This window comes from Juglans regia, chromosome 7 (genome assembly GCF_001411555.2).
Source record: "Juglans regia cultivar Chandler chromosome 7, Walnut 2.0, whole genome shotgun sequence".
Taxonomy (NCBI): domain Eukaryota; kingdom Viridiplantae; phylum Streptophyta; class Magnoliopsida; order Fagales; family Juglandaceae; genus Juglans; species Juglans regia.
The window spans coordinates 8,536,491-8,555,918 of record NC_049907.1 but is presented as its reverse complement, the minus strand read 5'-3'; the positions used below and the strand labels follow the sequence as shown (position 1 = coordinate 8,555,918).

At 29.9% G+C, this 19,428-nt stretch overlaps 1 protein-coding gene across 2 annotated transcripts; it reads right to left on the bottom strand.

Moving 5' to 3' along the window:
- Window positions 1-2,323: 2,323 nt before the first annotated feature.
- LOC109006402 (heavy metal-associated isoprenylated plant protein 39-like) lies at window positions 2,324-5,613 on the bottom strand. 2 transcript variants are annotated; one of them, XM_018985666.2, is made up of 3 exons: window positions 5,325-5,613; window positions 4,803-4,881; window positions 2,324-3,069 (listed from the first exon to the last, which is right to left on the bottom strand). In XM_018985666.2, exons 1-3 carry the CDS (start codon window positions 5,328-5,330, stop codon window positions 2,621-2,623), a joined length of 534 nt encoding a protein of 177 aa, XP_018841211.1. In that variant the 5' UTR covers window positions 5,331-5,613; the 3' UTR covers window positions 2,324-2,620. The 2 variants fall into 2 exon arrangements, with proteins under 2 accessions (XP_018841211.1, XP_018841212.1); XM_018985667.2 differs by having other exon boundaries at window positions 4,803-4,878.
- Window positions 5,614-19,428: the final 13,815 nt, after the last annotated feature.

Below are 19,428 nucleotides of genomic sequence, written 5' to 3'. Positions count from 1 at the left end.
TCTTATCGATCATCCCGAGCGATCACATCTATTAATTTGACTAAATATAACAAATTATAAGATGAAATGAAATATTTTTTATTAAAGAAATGGGTATCTGTGATCATTTGTTTGCGACGAAAACAAATTAATTTTAACTGAAAATAATCATTTCGTTAGAAATAAATGATCGCAAACAAATAATTTTCTTGTAATGTCTCAACAACGAAGAGAATATTCTTTGTTTTAGAAACTTATACCCAATATTAATTGTATTTATTCATGTATGTTTAAATATTTTTCAAGTATATAAGCTAGCTAGTGGCCAAGTACATCAATTTAAAAGAATTTAATGTACTTTAATTATGTGAAACTGACTTAATAACATAAGTTTGATGAAGAGTAGGCATCATTTAACCACCATTGGCTTTTGCCATGTCATAATATTGTACTAAGTGCCCACTGACTATGCCATGACGTGGACGGATAGTATACTTTCGGGAGATCAGTATTATCAAGTTAGCATAAAGTCTTTGATCTAGAAAGTACTTGAAAAGAGAGACGGCTAGCTGCCAGCTTTGATTGATTCAGACACTTCTTAAGTTAATTCCTTAATTTTTATTTTTTTAGTTAAAATTATTTTCAATACTATTAATCCCTGCTTAAACCCACAGATTTTAGTAACTATATATATACACATATATATATATATATATACACACACATATACACATACATAGACATCTAACTAATATTATATATAGTCTTAAAATTTGTAATTCATATATTATTAAAAAGTTAATTTTTTTTTACATAAATCTCGTATTTATTTATTTTTTTAAATTAAGTGTACCAGGCTTGATCATTTTCCATATGTACCAAAAATACACGGGAAAAAAAACTTCAAGAGCCAAAATATATCCATCATTAATGCAATTCCAAGCTTATTATCTTTCAAGGTTAATTTCCCATTAATGTTAGCTAACATGAAATAATAATTAGAATCTCAATAATTTATAAAGGCACATTATCATTCTCAATCACACATGTCGATATATTATATTTTAAGTAATCTTTATATTAGCCGCTTAAATGGCATCCACTTGAAATATGTCACGTCATCAAATATAATTTATAAAAAAAGTGATCGGGAATGACATGGATTAGAATCGAGAAGAGTACTATTCTTGTTTTAACTTATACCACCTTGTTTGTTTGGTTGCATGGATTAAATATATATATATATATATATATATATATATATAAGATCATGCTATCATGTTATAAGTAATTAAAGTATAATTATGCAGTACACTTGCCACGGTTAGCCACATGCATTAATTTGCAGTTTAATTATTGTGAAAGCATACAAAAAAGCAGCAAATGTATCCACGTGGATCAGTACAGATCTCCAAATTAAGGTTGGAAGCTTGTCTAATTGCATCAATTAAGAATTAATAGAGCAGCTAATTAAATTACTACTTTTATAATGTAGTGTTTGGTTTATAATTCTAAAGGAAACATTAATATATATATATATATAAATGTATTGGGATATGGGATTTTAGAGATATACATCAAATCTAATCATATACCAGTGATAAAAAGGTGGAGAGGAATGGTGGGTAGGGTACAGCTTTTTAACAGGATCACTCAAAACATGATTCTTTTAGGCAGAAAGCTCCATAAGCTAGCTAGCCAATTAGCTTCTGCCACGCCCACTAGCCCCATGAGAAGAAGATTTAATTACCAAGCTAACTCTACATAGATCATCTCGACCAGTCACTCGATCCAAGGGGACCATAACCATTGAGTTCATGTACGAGAGAGACAGATCAATGAGACCCACAAATCCATCACTTTTCTTTCTCTTTCGTTTTTTTTTTTTTTTTTCCCCATATAGAAAGGAAAAATACAGCTTCAAGATGACCCACTTCACAAAATCTCCAACCCGTGAGCGTACGTACTCTAGCTAGTTAGCTATGCACCTTCCTCGTCCCACAACCATGAATTTAAACCACTCGAGAAAAAGAGAGAGAGATATATTTTTCCTTTTAGAGCGATGGATTTAGAGATAGAATTTATGAAAAAAAGTTTATGAATTGACATTATGATATGAGACTTCAAATCTACTTTACAGTTAAAATAAACTAAAATTTAGATATACCACATCAAAGTTCCAAAACCTGTCAATTCGAGAAATTATTTTTATTAGATCTTTCTGTAGATGAATCATTTCTCTTTGTTTTAACATATTACATGAGATGTTAAAACTAATATGTTAAAACGAAGTAAAGAAAAGGTTCTTGATCAGCTAGCTATATATAAGAATTTGTGCCCCAAAAAAAAAAAAAAGCATTACATAGAGATTACATAAATTATAGTGTTCAAACCAAATTCAAAGACTTATTTATTCACTGATCTCTCCATTTTACTGATCATTAAGCTTTAGAACGATCAATGAAGCATTACCCCCGTCTTATATACAAGAGCTCCTGTCTTCTTGACTCTTGGATCAGAGTTGCCTGCATATGAATGCCTGCCTCCTCTCCTATACTATTCAACAAAACTCCAATCCCATTTAACAAAACTGAGGAAATTAGATTCATCTCTCACTCAGTTTTATATTTGGTAGCCCATTTTATAAAATAACACAGGCATTTGGGTTCTCTTCCATGCTTTGCACATAGTAATATGAGGTAAGGTGCGGATTGTAAGCTTTGTAAGCCCTAACCAGCTCTAAGATAGGGTCTGGTGGCGGCGGCGCCTCTTTCTTCTTCTCTTCTTCCTTCTTTTCTTCTTCTTTCTTGGGTTCTTCTTTCTTCTCTTCTTCTTTCTTCTCTTCTTCTTTCTTTGGTTCCTCTTTCTTTGCTTCATCCTTCTTTGCTTCCTCTTTCTTTGGCTCCTCTGCTGCCTTGGGTTCTTCCTTCTTTGGCTCCTCTTTCTTTTCAGGTGCTTTTACAGGCCCTACTGAGACCATAGTTGTCAATGGCCAATATTTGCGCAATTTGCTCACCACATTTACCGGATCCACGGTCCCTATCACCGTTAGTTTCTTGTCCTTCATGTCCATTGAGATGGAATCAATCCCTAAATGTTATATTGCATCTGTGATGTTACTTCATGGAAAATGCTAAATGTACTTAAAAAAAATTTATAAAAAATTTACTTCTTCACATATCAGTTATCGATACGTTGAAAATCATAAAATTTGAATTTAAAAAAGAAAAAACTAACAAAATTAATATTGTAAGTAAAAGAATAAGTAAAACTGTAAGTACATGTAACACTATTCATACTTTATTATGAAGCGAAAAGATAATTCTAGTCTAGTCAGTTCTTTTGAAAACTAAAAGTCATATTTCTTGGACAATGTTACTCTTCATCTTAAATTTTATCATTTAGTTAAACTTTTGATACGACACATTTCAAATAATTTTCTACGTTAGAACAACCACTTAAAATATGTCACATCATTATGTGCAACAAAAGATAATAAAATAAAAAATAAAAAACAACATTTCTCTATTTTCAAATTTTAGAATTAATTTTTAAATTATGCTGATCTACACTTAATTAACCAAGAAACCAATTAAAAATCAAACAAAGAAGTTTAAAAAAAAAACAAATTTAAATAAATTAATAAACTAAATAATTTTCTAATAACCAACGTTTGTACTTTGTATATTTCCAACATAGTCCCTAAACTCTACCAAATTCCAATAGTCATTATTTGGAGTGCACATAAAGATAAATGTGACGAAATGTACTGACAGTGGCTGACGATCTGTCACGTACTGATAAGAACTCGTACTGGAAAGTAAAAGACGTTAGATTCCTTTAATTGGAAAATGATTTACCTACAACACATTTTACAACATATTGTACAACAATATGTTAAATGAGGGGTATTATTATAAAATCATCTTATAAAAATAAGATGATTTTACAATAATACCTCCCATTTAACACATTATTGTACAATATGTTGTAAAATATATTGTAGGTGTATCATTACTCCCTTTAATTACCTTAATATTTCAAACAGGGATCGTGCTACAGCCCCCGCTGGGGGCTCCCGCTGAGAGCTCCCGCTGGGGCTGTAGTGTATTTTTGTATGTGTTTTTTTTTAAGTTGTTTTTTATATAATTTTTTTTAATATTTTTTAAAAAATAAAATAAATTTAGAACATTATTAAAAATACTTTCTTAATCAAGAAGTAAAAAAAAAATTATTAAAAAATACTTTCTTAATCAAGAAGTAAAATAAAAAATCATATAAAAATATTTTATATTTTACTTCGTGATTAAGCAAGTATTATTTAATAATATTATAAATTTTTTTATTTTTTAAAAATATTTAAAATCATTAAAAACATCTACATAAAAAAAAGAATTAAAAAATACGCATAAAAAAATACACTACAGCTTCAGCGGGAGCTCCCAGCGGGAGCCCCCAGCGGGAGCCCTAGCATTTTCCTTTCAAACAGATCTACCGTCATTTATTTCTAATAAAATCTCAATTTATAAACTAACAAAAATTTATTCAATCGTTTGTTGCGGCAGTTAATTGACTGCCGTCACAAGTCGATTGGATGATGAAGCACAAAAAACGTAAAAATATGCGTAAAGTTTACGCGAAGACATGTTTCTTTTAACGTAAAAATATTTTATAAAAATAAATTTATATAATATGTTAAATAATAAAAATAAATTATTTTTTTTTTTCCTGAAAAATACTTCAGCTACTTGTTTTCTTTGAGATAAAGGAGAACTAGCTAGCCAGGGACAACTTTAAACGAAACGTAAACAACGATTTGGTACCCGAAAGAGTAGAGACTGTCCTCATGGCCTTCTGCTTGGCTTTGTCATCGTGTAAATCCAGCTTCAATATTACAACCTTCTGCAAGAACAATGAAATCAGTGTCTCAACCCAGCAGATCTAGTTTGATTAGATTCAACCCAGTTTTTTTTTTTTGTTTTCTACTTTTGGAATACTGAAGAATCAGACATAGTATATCCTAAATCAGAACAAACAAAAATGCTTCAGAAACCATCAAAGATCTTTTGTAAAATCTCAGCATGCAGTATCAATCTAAGTAATTAAAGCACTGATCATGAGGACCCATCTGATGAGAACTTGTTCCTAGGAGGAATCATCATTAAAAAGAGAGAAAAGTTAACTAGCATAACCCATGATGAACAATTAACAAACGTGCATTAGATTCTCTCTAAAGAACAAAGACAACCCAAAAAAGGAAAAAGCCAAGTTGTTCAGGTCATGAAGGAGGAGGATCAGAAAATGAAGGAAAATTCAAAAAGTTATAAGTTGGGGAATCATCAGACCTTCATGATATATATTCGTATATCCCTGTTTTTCAGTAATATGCAGATAAAAAAAACCAGAACGTTTTGAAACAGATGGGAGAGGCAGCAAATGGCTGAGGTATGGAAAAGATGGGGGGGAGAGGATCAAGCCAAGACCAACTCGAGTAATAATGCTTCCTTGAAATCAAAAGATAAGGGAGAGAGGTTTGGGCCGGCAGACTGGTACCACGATACCAGAAATTCCGAATCAAACAAGAATTGCAGAATAGGAGAGAGAATGTAAAGCTAGAGAGAGAGAGAGAGAGAGGACGTATGTAATGTATGAAGGTTGAAGAGGGGAAACCAGAGGGTGTATATAGTCTCCATCTCAACCTTGTTGGAACATGATCAAGCAGTGAAGCATCATCCTTTTCCGGGTGATGCCCACGCGAATCATACGAGAGTGACTATCACACGTGGCCTTGTGTCATACTTACCCCACCTCAATTATTTAAGTTATATTTCATATATATATATTAGAATTTTTATTACAGATTTTAAAAATTGGCCATAGAAATTCAAAAAATTCAAATCTATTAAATTTTTTTTTTTCAAATTGAAATTATGTTCTAATTAAGAATTATCTATGCACTACTTCAATAGAGATTAAGCTGGATTTAGATGTTGAATCAAATTAAATTGAGTTGAAATGAAAGATGAAAGTTTAATAAAATAATATTAGAATAATATTTTTTAATATTATTATTATTTTGAGATTTGAAAAAATTTAATTGTTTATAATATTTTGTGTTGTAATTTAAAAAAATTATAATAATTAGATAAGATGAGTTGAGATGTGTTTGAGATCCAAACTAGCCCTTAAGACAAGGAATAAAAGTATATTATAAAGTTTTAGGAAAAGACAATATGTTCTATAGTTTACATATTATTATTATTATTGCAAGTTAAGAATGATTTTTTTGCATTCATTTTATTAAATTTCAAATTCTAAAAGATAATAAATGCAAATACCAAACAGATTGAAATTAGTTTCGCTATCCGCCCAAAAACTTTGCAACTACAAGTGAAAGCAAAGGGAAATCATTTATATATGTTCGGAAATTATCAACACCGAGCTCGTTTAGATAATGAGATGAAATGAAATAGTTTTAGATGAGTTAAATAAAATATTATTAGAATATTATTTTTTAAGTAGTTCGACCATTTGTACCATTTAATGTAGTTTTTTTACAAAAATAAATAAATAGAGAATATATCCATCTAAGTTGGCATCAAATGAATAATTTGATTTTTCAGTCGGAATGCTTCGGTTATTTTAAAATAAGAAATTAGAATTAAAAAACTGAATGACTCTCCATACCATTCATAAGTTCTCTATTTCATTTATTAGGTAGAAAATTTTATTTTTCTATTAAAAGGTATTAATCATAGAATGAGTAGTTGTTTTACAAAAAGAAAATTACTAAGTTTTTACCGGCAGTTCTTTATGAATCTTGAGAGAACTCTCATTTTAATTATTCTTTCATTTTTTGTGAAAAATTTTATTTATCATCTTCACACCATATATCACATATTTTTTTTTATCAAATATGAAATATATGAATGATTAGTATAATAACTTAATTAGTTTAGAAAGAATAAAATAAATTTAAAATAAATTAAACTAAATAAAAATAAATGTGGTGTGTGGTGTGCGAGGATAATGATGAGTAACAAAACTCAATTTCTAATTATAAAGAGATTCTTATGTGTCATCTCAAAAAAAATATTTAAAAATGTTAAAATAAAATAGGTTAAAAAAGATATCTAAAAAACCTTTCTTTTTAAAATTAAAAAAAAAAAAAAAAAAAAGAGAAAAACTTGAAAGCAAAATGTAACAAACTATGAAGGCGACTGAAAGCCACAGACATCGGCCACCTCTGTGTTAAGAACTTAAGCTCGTGCTCCGAGGAGCCACCATGGTGGTGGCTTAGGAACCTTCATGGAGGCTAACCGATTTTTTTTTTTTTCAATTTCTTTAATTTATATTTTTATATTATTTTTAATTGGATAGCGTAGGATGTCATTCGGCAATTTTTCTTGCTAGAAAATTAATGAGAGATATAAAGGGAAATTACTAAATTAGAATGGAAAACGTTATTTGTATTTATACTTTTTATTTAAATAATGTTAAATTATACAATCCTGCATTGTGCAAATATTATGCACTCTTTTTTTAAAAGAGCAGAATCCACTATTAAAAATTTAATTTCTTTATGTAATTTTCGTATTTACTCACTTTTTAAAAGAAGTGTGCAGCGCTTGTGTATTTTATGACTGTAAATATTTTTTTCCTTTTTATTTACATAAAAATATGTGCTGACAAGTCAACTATAAAAATACTCAAATTTATGAAATTTAAAATTTTAAAAAATTATAAAATAAATGATATACATAAAATTATAAATAAAATTATGACTACATATTTTACTATTTAAAATAAAATTATTAATAATAATTTTTATTAATTACTATTCATCATTCTATATCTTATATTTTATAAAAAAATATTATTATAAATGTGAAGTGTATAACGTAAACAGTTACTAACATGTAGCTAAACTCTAGTAATAAAAGCAATCATGGAATTCACTCATCAGCCGGGAATCTCATGATTGACAAGAAGGGGTGAAAAAACAAAAACAAACAAACAATTTAAAATAAAAAACAGAGTGTGTGTGTTTCGCAAATGATAATAATTATTCTGCTTTTTCCACTTGCCAGAAAAAAAAAAATAAGTAAATAAATAAATAAACTGACAAGGCAATGTCAGAGGTGTGGGACTGGGCTCAGTGGGGCCCACTTGCGGTTGGTACAGCTCCCAGCCAAATTTGGTGGCGCGTGGATCTACCGCGGCCTTCGGTGTTTGTGTGGCGGTGCAAAAGCCACAGTATAAATTAGAAGGAGAGTGGGGTGTGGACCCCACAAGATCAAATGTCAATATTATTAATAGGGTAGTGCTACAGCCTCCGCTGGGGGCTCCTGCTGGGAGCTCCTGCTGGGGCTGTAGTTTTATTTAATATATATTTTATTTAAATAATTTTTATATAGATTTTTTAATATTTTAAAAAAATAAAATTAAATTAAAATATTATTAAGAAAATATTTTTTTAATCTAAAAGTAAAAAATATATATTAAAAAATATTTTCTTAATCACGAAGTAAAATAAAAAATTATAAAAAAATATTTTTTTATAATTTTTTTATTTTACTTCATGATTAAGAAAATATTTTTTAATAATATTATGATTTTTTTTAAAAATATTTAAAATAGTCATATTACAGCCTCCGTTGGGGGCTCCCGTTGAGCTTAACATGTACTTTTTTATGTGTAATTTTTTAATTTAGTTTTTATATAGATTTTTTTTACACTTATAAATATTTTTAAAAAATAAAATAAATTTAAAATATCATTAAAAAACACTTCCTTAATCAGAAAGTAAAAAAAAAATCATTAAAAAACACTTCCTTAGTCAGAAAGTAAAAAAAAAAAATTAAAAAACACTTCCTTAATCAGAAAGTAAAAAAAAAAATCATTAAAAAACACTTCCTTAATCAGAAAGTAAAAAACAAATCATTAAAAAACACTTCCTTAATCAGAAAGTAAAATAAAAATCATTAAATATTAATTTTTATTCTACTTTGTAATTAAGAAAATATTTTTAAATAATATTATAATTTTTATTTTATTTTTTAAAATATTTAAAATTATTAAAAATATCTATATAAAAATAAATTTTAAAAAAATATATAAAAAAATACTACATGCCCCAGCGGGAGCCCCCAGCGGGGCATGTAGCATTTTCCTTATTAATACATCTCTTTGTCCCTCTGGTTTTATAACTGTCAACATCGTAGACGTAAGTCGCGAACGCAGCCGGTGTTTTGGTCTAAACCGCCAACAGATCTTCGCACGTGGCAGCCTTAGTAATTTCATGTTGAAGAGTCGTGAAGTAGTCGCCTCTGACTGTGAGTTTGGTGTCTGTTTCAGGTGGGCGGCCATCTGTCTTGCTCCTATAATTCTTGGCTGTAAAACCACTGATTAATTTATATATATTTTTTCAATTGTCTGATAAAATATATATTTATATATATATAAATTATAAATTTAAAAAAATTATAATGATAAAATGAAAGATTTTATCAATATTAACAACGAGGGAAAACTTTTTAAATCTTTTAATAATCATCTTGAATTTCCACGGTTGATCTCGTCTAAAGGAAAGAGTTGTGGCAAGGGTGTTTAATTTAGTTGTCTAAAAACATGACAAATGATATTTACAATTTTAAGATATGTAAATTCTGTATATCTCATTTTTTGTGAACTTCATTTTTTTCAAATGAAATATGTGTGACTTGCACACTTAAAATTATATCTAATATTACTAAAAAAACAATTATACACTGTTTTAGTTTGCCTATAGCAACACGTAAGTAGAGTGTGTTTCTATAGATTGTCGTTGAGAGTTCAGTAGAGAGTTTCGCATTTTTCACAACAAATTAAAAGGTGTGTAGACTTTAATTTTATGGGAAAACATTATAAAAAGGTTTAAGGTATGAAGATTGGACGTACTAGTCAAAGTATAGTTAGATTAATCCAAGCCGTATACAATTATCCAGTGGCATGTGGGATTCACATGGCATCGATGGTAGAATGTGAACAAGCAAATCATGAAAGATTTGATGTTACAGAATCTCCAGGTATAGCACTTGAGGCTACTATATATGTTTGGATATCAAGATCACCTCAATTCATCTCAAATTAATTATTAATAAAAGTCATTATTTTTTCAACTTTTTACAAAATGTTAAATTCATTTCAATCTATTTCATATATTCAATTACATATATCAACATATTTACATTTAAACGCATCTCAATAAAATTTATAAAATATTAATATTCACAAATAATTAAGATTATCTAAAATCGCCTTAGTAACCAAACGCATAATTAAACACACACTAATTATGTGTGTGGCCTACATGCCATTTGGGATTTGCACATGTGGATGATATATTGTTGGATCGAAGTGCTACTATGCTAAATGCACAGATCGATATTTGAAGAAAAATTATACTTATCATTTTCGTATATCGCATGACTTTTTTTAAATTTTTATATTTTTCTCTTAACAAGTATGTGATATATGGATTATGAGTAGAATAACTTAATTAATTTAATAGAAATAAAATAAAAATAAAAATATATAAATAAAATATATAACGTGTAGTGTGTAGGATGATCATGAATAGCAAAATTCATTGACTAAACATCCTTTGGGAATGCAACACATATCTTAGAGATGACTGGAATGTGAAAAATGGGTCATTTCTCATTGTAAAATAGGGAAAAAAAAAAGAAGTAAAAAACAGAACGTGAACTTCACGTAAATCTTGGAAGGATTAGAGACAAATGAGAGGGACGCTCCCATCTCAGATCAACCCAAAGAGGAGTGCTTGTTCGAATGAGTTTAGAGAGAGAGAGAGAGAGAGAGAGGGCCTAATGGTTTGCTCTCTCCAACATATATATATATATTAATTATAACTGTTTTTCCCAAGCAATTATTCCGTTGTCGTACAAAAAGGACGAGGAAATGAGAACTCAAACACAAACGTTACTACCTAAAAATTAGGTGTTAAACAGTAATCTTAATACAAAAAAAGGACCAAAAGGTACATCACCACCCACCAATATGCCAAAATGTCAGAGAAAAAGATAAAACCCTCTCACATGCTGCAAAGGGTGGAGAGTACTCTTTCAATCAAACACGCAAAAGAAAACCACCAAACCTTCGTACTATATATAAAGTTAATTATCATGAGCTACAACCTTATAAATTACAATAATTTGTCACGTTCGTCGATTGCTTCAGATCAGCTAGCTGTTAATTAGCAACTTCATCATACCACTTCTCTCCTAAAACATGTATATCACCTTGTCGGGACAAATATGGTTTTTTTTTTATAATAACAAGAACATGTCATTAATATGATTAAACCATTACAACATGTTAGTATCATGCGCAATAGCTTGAGAAATAGTCGTTGGAACCGCATCCCACCGCATTGCAACATTCTCAACATTCTAAACATAACGTGCAAGCTTATGTGAAGCATCATTCCCCAACCTATGTACATGTTGGATTTTATACTCAACAAAGAATTTCAGCAACCCCTTTACTTCTTTTTGCAGATTATCCAAACTTAAAAATGATTGAGCTTCTATTTGTAATTTCTTTACCATCAATAGACAATCACTTTCTAGAATTAATTTTAAAAGCTCCATATTAGCACATAACTGTAAGCCTTGAAACAAAGCAAGAAGCTCAATTGTTTCTGGATCATTCACTTCATTCCCAATATCACTTTGTTGGTAGCCATTAGAATATCACTTTTTTCATCTCTGAGAATAGCTCCGACGTCTGCCTTGTGATGATAAAAAAGCATCGCTCCATCCACATTTAGTTTAAGGTAGCCAGTGGGGGGTGGATTCTAGCAGTAAATAGTCTTTGATTTTGTATTTGGTAAAGATTCCAAGTCTCTATGAATTTTCTGCAAAGACAATGCATAGTCAATCACCTTTGTAAGTTCAATATGAATTTGTTCAGCTGTCATCTTGTTCCTCCTATACGAAAAGCCCCGAGCTATTAAGAAAAAAATGGCTAGGTCATTTATATTTCCCTTCTCCAGCACAAATAGTTCAATATTCATTATATTTATCTCCTCTTCCAAGTTCAGCATAGCAGGAATATATTTGTTCCACAAATCTCAAATGAAAGAGCAGTAAATTTAAGCATGCTGAAGATCTTCCACATTGTTCTTACAAAAACCACACTTATCCTCAACCTCCACCTTCTTTTCCTAAGATTGGATTTGGTAGGAAGGCTTTCTCTACAAGCTCTCTATATAAAGATGTTGATTTTATTGGGAACTTTCATCTTCCACAGCACCTTCCACAATTTATTTTGGCTATGAGCATTGGAACTTTCACCATCTCATCTTATTTCAAAGTTTCTTATAATTTTCTTTTAAAATATCACTCAAATACAAATACTTTTCAATTTTAAATATTTAACTTTTTCATCTAATTATTACAATTTTTCCAAACTCTCAAACAAAACACAAAAAATAATATAACTTTTTCAAATTCTAAAACAAAAATTATACTCTAACAATATTTTAACTTTATAATATTTTTTTTCCAACTTTTTCTCTCTCATTTTTCAAAATCCAATAAAATATCCAACTCAAACAATTTCACTATTATTTATAAACCATTTCATTATTATTCACAAAATCTTCATCTCATCTCATCTCATTTACAAAACATCCACTTAGACATTTTCCATTTTGGGGGCTTTGGATTTCCCTAAAGTTTGCAAACAAGTTCTAACTTTACTTTCAATTTCTTTTAGCAATGTATTTAAGTTGATTTTGGTTTTGAGTTATCAAGTGCTTTGCATATCACACCATAAACTATCAACATTATCATCACAACGTGTTATCTAAGTGTAAAATATTGACATTTTGTACCATCTATATATTAAGATCTGATCGTCAGTCACTTATTTTTTAAACATTTTAGTTGTGTTTTATAGTTGAATGTGGATGCATAATGTAAAGTCTCTTAAACATTGAGACTACAAATGTACTTTTTTGTAAAAATTAATAATTCATTAATTGAAAAAGAAAAGCAAACTATAAAAAGGAGAACCGCCAATATCACGAGTTTAATATGGTCCATAGATATCCACCCTCGTCTACAAAGTGCTCTTTCCCGTCGGCAACATGAGTAGCTTTAAGAGGGGGAGAGATGAAAAGCTAGACTTTTTTTGTAGAGTAATGCTACATACAGTTGTGGAATGCGCAAATGTCGTGCAGTTGCTTTGAAAAAGAGCGGACTCTACTATTAAAAAATTAATTTCTTTTCATGTGGATCCCATATTTATTCATTTTTTTCAAAGCGATTGCACAACGCTTGCACACTCACGACTGCAAATATCATTTTTCTTTTTTGTAAGTTTATTTTTTTCTTGTCCTTTATGGGTAAAATTAAATAAATGCAAAAGCTAGACGAGGTTAGAACTTAAATCACGAAGAAAGAAAGCTAGCTAGCTATGAAAGAGATGTATGCCTAAGAACATATATATATATATATATATATGTATATATACTAGTAAAAATTCACATGCAAGGCACGTATGTTCAGTTGAAGATGACGAAATTGAGCAATATATCGTCTTGCTTGGTGGTCTCAAGCAAGTGTTATTTTATTGCAATGCTTGAAATTTTCGAGTAGTGTGTTCGTCGAACTAGATTTGATCGATGATTCTAAGCAAATGTCATTTTTTTGCAATGCTCATAATTTTCGAGCAATGTATTAGTCGGACTTGTCTTATTTGATGATCTCGAGAAATGATTAAATTTTTTTGTTGCTTGTTATTACTGACCAGTGTGTCTATCGGACTGGACTTGTTCAGTGATCCCAAGCAAGAGATTTTCTTGCAATGCTAATAATCACCAAGCAATGTGCCCATTGGCCTAGACTTGGTTTGGTAATCTTGAACAACGTTTATTTTCTTAAGATGTTTCTTCAATGTGTCGATCGAACTGGCCTTACTCGGTGATCCCAAGTAAGGGTTAAATTCTTGCACAATATGTCGGTCGGACTATGCAAAGCACGTAGTTCAAGTGAAAGTGTTGTTGCATTTTTTATATGAAAAAAATATAATCTTTAAAATGCATATAAATTAGAACAAATCATTAAGATTGAAAATCATTGAGGAAAAATAATAATTGTTAATATGCTAATGAATTAAACAATGTGAAAGTATTTTTTTGAGTTTTGTCAATTATAAAAAATAATTATTAAATTGGTAGTAACAAAGGTAGTAAACTAAGGCTAGATATGTGAATCAAAACATGGTTTTTGAACAAATTAAATTAAGAGGCATAAATAAAACCATTGTAAGATTTAGTATTTGTTAGCTGCGGGCATGTATTTGTTTCATGGATATGGAATTTGTTTTATAAACGGCTATCAAGAATATATTTAACTTGTTTTACGGAAATGAAATTTGTTTTATTCATAAAATTGGTATTTCCAACTCATGTATATATATATATATATATATATATATATTTTACTGCAAGGTTCATGCCTAGGTGTTAATGCATAAAAACGCCACAACAGGTCAGAATGAGAGAAAAAGTCATTTCTGGCCTGCTATGACGATCTGGGCCTCGATCGGTGTGGTGTGGAGTCCTCGATAGTGGTCTAGTGCGGCTATACCGTGTCCGTGCATATATCCATGACAGTGAATATGTAGTAAATGCAAGAAAGATAAAGAGATATGAACATACATATTTATGTGGTTCGGCACTAGACCTGCATCTACTGGGTTTTGGGGAGGGAAAGATCCACTATAATAAGCGTGTTTTATAGTCTCTCATGGTCTCTCATTCTCACTGTACAATAGGTTCTAGATGACTATCTTCTAATAGAGATATTGTTCCTGGAGCTCCTGTCGTGAGGTTGAAGAAGCCTTTTAGAAGAAGTTTGGCCAAAAGTCCTCGAAGTCGTCTATGTCTATGCCTTTTATCTTCTACCCCCTTACTTTACGTCCTTTCACCTTTTCTTGATGTCACATCACCCATTTTCCCTCCTGACATTCTACACTCCCTCAGTCCTTTGTCTCCTTCTCTCTCTTTTTCTTCCTTTTGATGAGTCCCTCCCTTTGGGCTGGGTATAGAAAACACTATAGGCATGATATATTTTATCCCTTACACTACATTGTTTGTATATATCAAGATGAGCTTAAAAGTTAATGTTATGAACTAAATTAATGAAAATGTAAAATAGAAATGATCAAGAATAGAACATTAGTTTGACATTCTCTAGGACAAGGGGATGACCAAATTTACCTAAAATTTTCCCAAAAGAAATCTCATTTATAAAAATGTAATTTTATTTAAGAGACAATATAATTTAATTAAGGCAAAATAAACCGTAAGAAAAATAAAAGAAAAAGGCAATTAGAGGCACTAATCATCTAAATGAAGACCTCAGTAATTTTGTATGCCAAACAGAAAATATTTTAGAACCTTGTGGACAAAACGGCAACCCTCAAACACAAATCTCAATAATAAAGAGGTAATTTTATTCAACAAACACATTTGACCCTCGACAACAAAGAGGTAATTTTGCTCATCAAGCACAAACCTTAAAGTCAAAAAGGTCGTTTTTCTCTGCTCATAAAAAAAAAACCTCATGGTCAAAAAGATAATTTTTCCGAAAATAACAAACTACTATTCACATGTTAATAGCTGCTTTTATAATACAAGGGATATATATATATAATTTTATTTATTATTTTCTATATTACACATTTATATATGATTTATTTTTTTATTTAAATACATAGATATTAATGTAAATATGTGTATTTAAATAAAAGGATAAAAATGATAAATTAAATATTAGTGTGTAGTGTAAAGATGATAAATTAATAATATACATTTGTATATATATATATGAAATACTTTCACATTTTTTTTCATCCAATCAAATGCCATCTGCACTCAGAATAGGTGAAAAAAAGCTGATCATTCTGAAATTAATAGACTGGTTAATTGAGACATATTAGGGCTAAAAAATTATAAGACTTTACTATTTTAAAGGTCATTATAATGAAATTTGATCTTTTTTCAAATGTAAAATAAATAAATAAAAATAAAAAATAAAATAACAACAACAACAACCTTATATTTTCCTTCAACTTTCTCCTCCATGCATGCTACCTTGTCTCCCAATATCATAAATTTCTGTAAGCTTTTTCACTAACATATGCAAATCATCACGTACTACGGCTCCCTCTCAATATATATATATATATATATGAGAAATGATACTTACAATCGTGAGTGTGTAAATATCGTACAGTCACTTTAAAAAAAATAAATAAATATAAGACCTACATAAAAATAAATTAATTTTTTAACAGTAAACCTTATTCCTTTTTAAAACGACTCATATACAATATTTATACATTTCACGATTGTGTATAATATTACTATATATATATATACATATAGCTAGCTATTGCCGTTTTCATGAACAGAAATATGCATGATAGATCAATAATAACATGAGTCGAAATTAATGTTACCATACACATGCAGTGGGTGATCTAACGTACGTACGTAAAGCTAGCCCTGCATGCACTAATCACTGATCGGATCATCACATCATGCATATTCATGAGTTTATATAGGATGAATCTTCCTTGTTGAATCGTACGTCTATTCAATGCGGAGGAATCTTATATATCAATTATGGAGTGGTATAGAAAGCGAGTAAGAACATGATAGTTTTTTTCTATGATAAAATTATTGGGTTGACACAAACATTTTATAAAAGTAAACTCTTTTAACAAAACAAAGTTTTGAAATTCTTGGAGAAAATTAATAAACAATCTGATCACAACGATTGCAAACATGCTCCACAAAAAATATCGATTGTACTAGATTTGAATCCCTAATTAAACTTAATACAAACAAATTTTGTAAAAAAAATCTTAAAATGAACCGATTAAAAATAGAAAAGAAAATATCTAAAATCACCCATTAAAAATAGTAAAAAACAATGCTATATTAGACACTCATTAAAAACACATCTATACTAAAAATCAACCCTTCTATACTAATAAAAACTTCAAAGAAAAAAAAAAAGAGAAAATTCGAGTTTACCTTATATTCGATATTGAAGAGACGTAACAGTAATGAAGTGTTGTGCCGATAGAGGATGTGCAATGACGGTGAGGATGACAAATACGAAGAAAGAGAGCACTCGTTGGTGTCGTTGATGAGCACTTGTTGGTGTTGGTGTCGGTGTCGAGAGCAAAATTTTTTCTTTCGAATCTTAGTCTGAATTGGTGTCGAGAGAGAGAGAGTAAGGAGAGAGAAGTTTTGAGATATGGTTTATTTCCGTTAGTAGAGAGAGATAGAGAGGGGCAATGAGAGAGAAAAATAATAAAATAAAATTTGAAGAATGAATAATATAATTTTAAATTTATAAAAATATTGTTTATAGTTATGGAAATTTTTGAAGGTGCATAAATCTATTTAAGGTACGTGCATGTAATTATCTGTAAGAAACAGAAAGTACAAACAGTGAAGCTTTCCTACTTTTTGTGGGTGAGATTGACGAGAGGGTGACATTTATGTCCGAATCTAGTCGTGTCGAGCAAGTGGAGTGGTAAAGTAGCCGGCCTACCTAGTTTGCATGGATAATCTATATAGGCTTTGGCCCACCTGGGAACTCCATACACACACACGCCATAGCCTCATTCCAGATGGCTAAAAAATTTTCAGAATTTCAAGTAATTTATTTTATTTTTAATCATGACTCTCATAAAGTTATAGATAGATTTCATTAATAAACGGATCAGAAAAAAAGGGACCAAAAAGAAAAAAGTGAAAAATAATTATAAGTTGGGGGGTTTCAAAAACTTTCAAGAGTGACAATGATGCCTGTGGTTCGGCTTTCATATCGACTATATTTCGTCTTGTGTATAATGATTATTATTTCTTGTGGCAATACCAAACCCACCTTATTTTTTATTTTAATTTTATTTAAATTGCACGTTATAATATAATATTATATGCATGTGATCAGCTTCAATTTCTCCATTCAGTGCACAAAGCTTTTGTTTAGGTCTTCCCATTTTTATTTTTATTTCTTCCGGGAAATTTATAATTCATCAAGAAAAAATCAAGTGGAATAGGAGAATTAATGCATTTAGTGGCTATTAAAAAAGAAATAAATACTAGAAATGGACTAAGTATTTGGTTCTGTCCTACTCTTGACATGAAGATAAAAAAAAAAAAATATTAGTATGTCCTCTCATTTTATTTTTTGATTTTGACCACTCATGTGTTTAATTTTTTATTAATATTTTTATTTATTGATTAAGAAAGTGACTATTAATGTATTGATATATTTTTTATTTTTTAAAAATGTTTAAAGATGTTAAAAAAATAATAAAAAATAAAAACATAAAAAAGTTAAGTTTTGTATAGCGGCACGAGGCCCAGCCGTCACTGCTAGACGACAACCTAACATTACTCAAAAAAATAAAGGGTTGCACGAAATAAACGTTTGTAAAATTAGATCACGAAGGCCTCACTTGCTCGAGGAGAATCACATGACCAACATGGGTGAATTACTATATATGGAGGAAATATGTATATATATATATATATATATATATATATATATAGGGACCTTTGTCTCTACAAACCCGTCTCCTATCTAAAAATCCTATTCCAACTACCTCCTCTTCTCCTTGCACAAGTCCATTGTTCATATAGTTTTTTCCTCTCTTTTTTATTTTTATTTTATTTTTGGAAAAAAAAAAATTATTTACAAAGTCAGAAAATGCATTATTTGTCACCTTTTGACTATCAAAAGAGTACACACGCCATGCTACCACACTCTCGAGATGCCAAGCTACAAAGATTGGCCAAAACTTTCTGTTGTTTGACAAACATGTGTGGCTTGCATGCCTCTATGATTCTGTAATTTCAATGATCACACGCTGGACTCCAGCAGATTTCACTCCATTCTTGCTAGTTCATGGTTTTCACGCACCAGTACAGTGGGAAATAATTTTTTAGGTGTAGCCAATGATCAGATTTTTCTATTTCTAACCATCCCACTATATATGTTTATGCTTTTTTTGAATGAATACACGAAGGTTTGGTAAGTAGAGTTACCCTACAAAAAGTCCCAAACAAACGATCATAATGTTTTTCTTTTGGTACTTGTGGTTTGAAATCATAACCAATTCATCCACTTGCTCGATCAAAACAAATTGCCTTTGACGATCCCCTTCTTGGAGGGCTCGAACCTATAGTTTATGAGTAATATTACATATAATCATAGAGTATGTAAGTGTCGTACAGTCGTTTCGAAAAAGAGTGAGGTCCACTGTTAAAAAATTAATTTTTTTTACGTGGGTCCTGTATTTTTTTTTTTAAGTAATTGTGTGGTGCTTGCACACTCAAGACTGCAACTATCA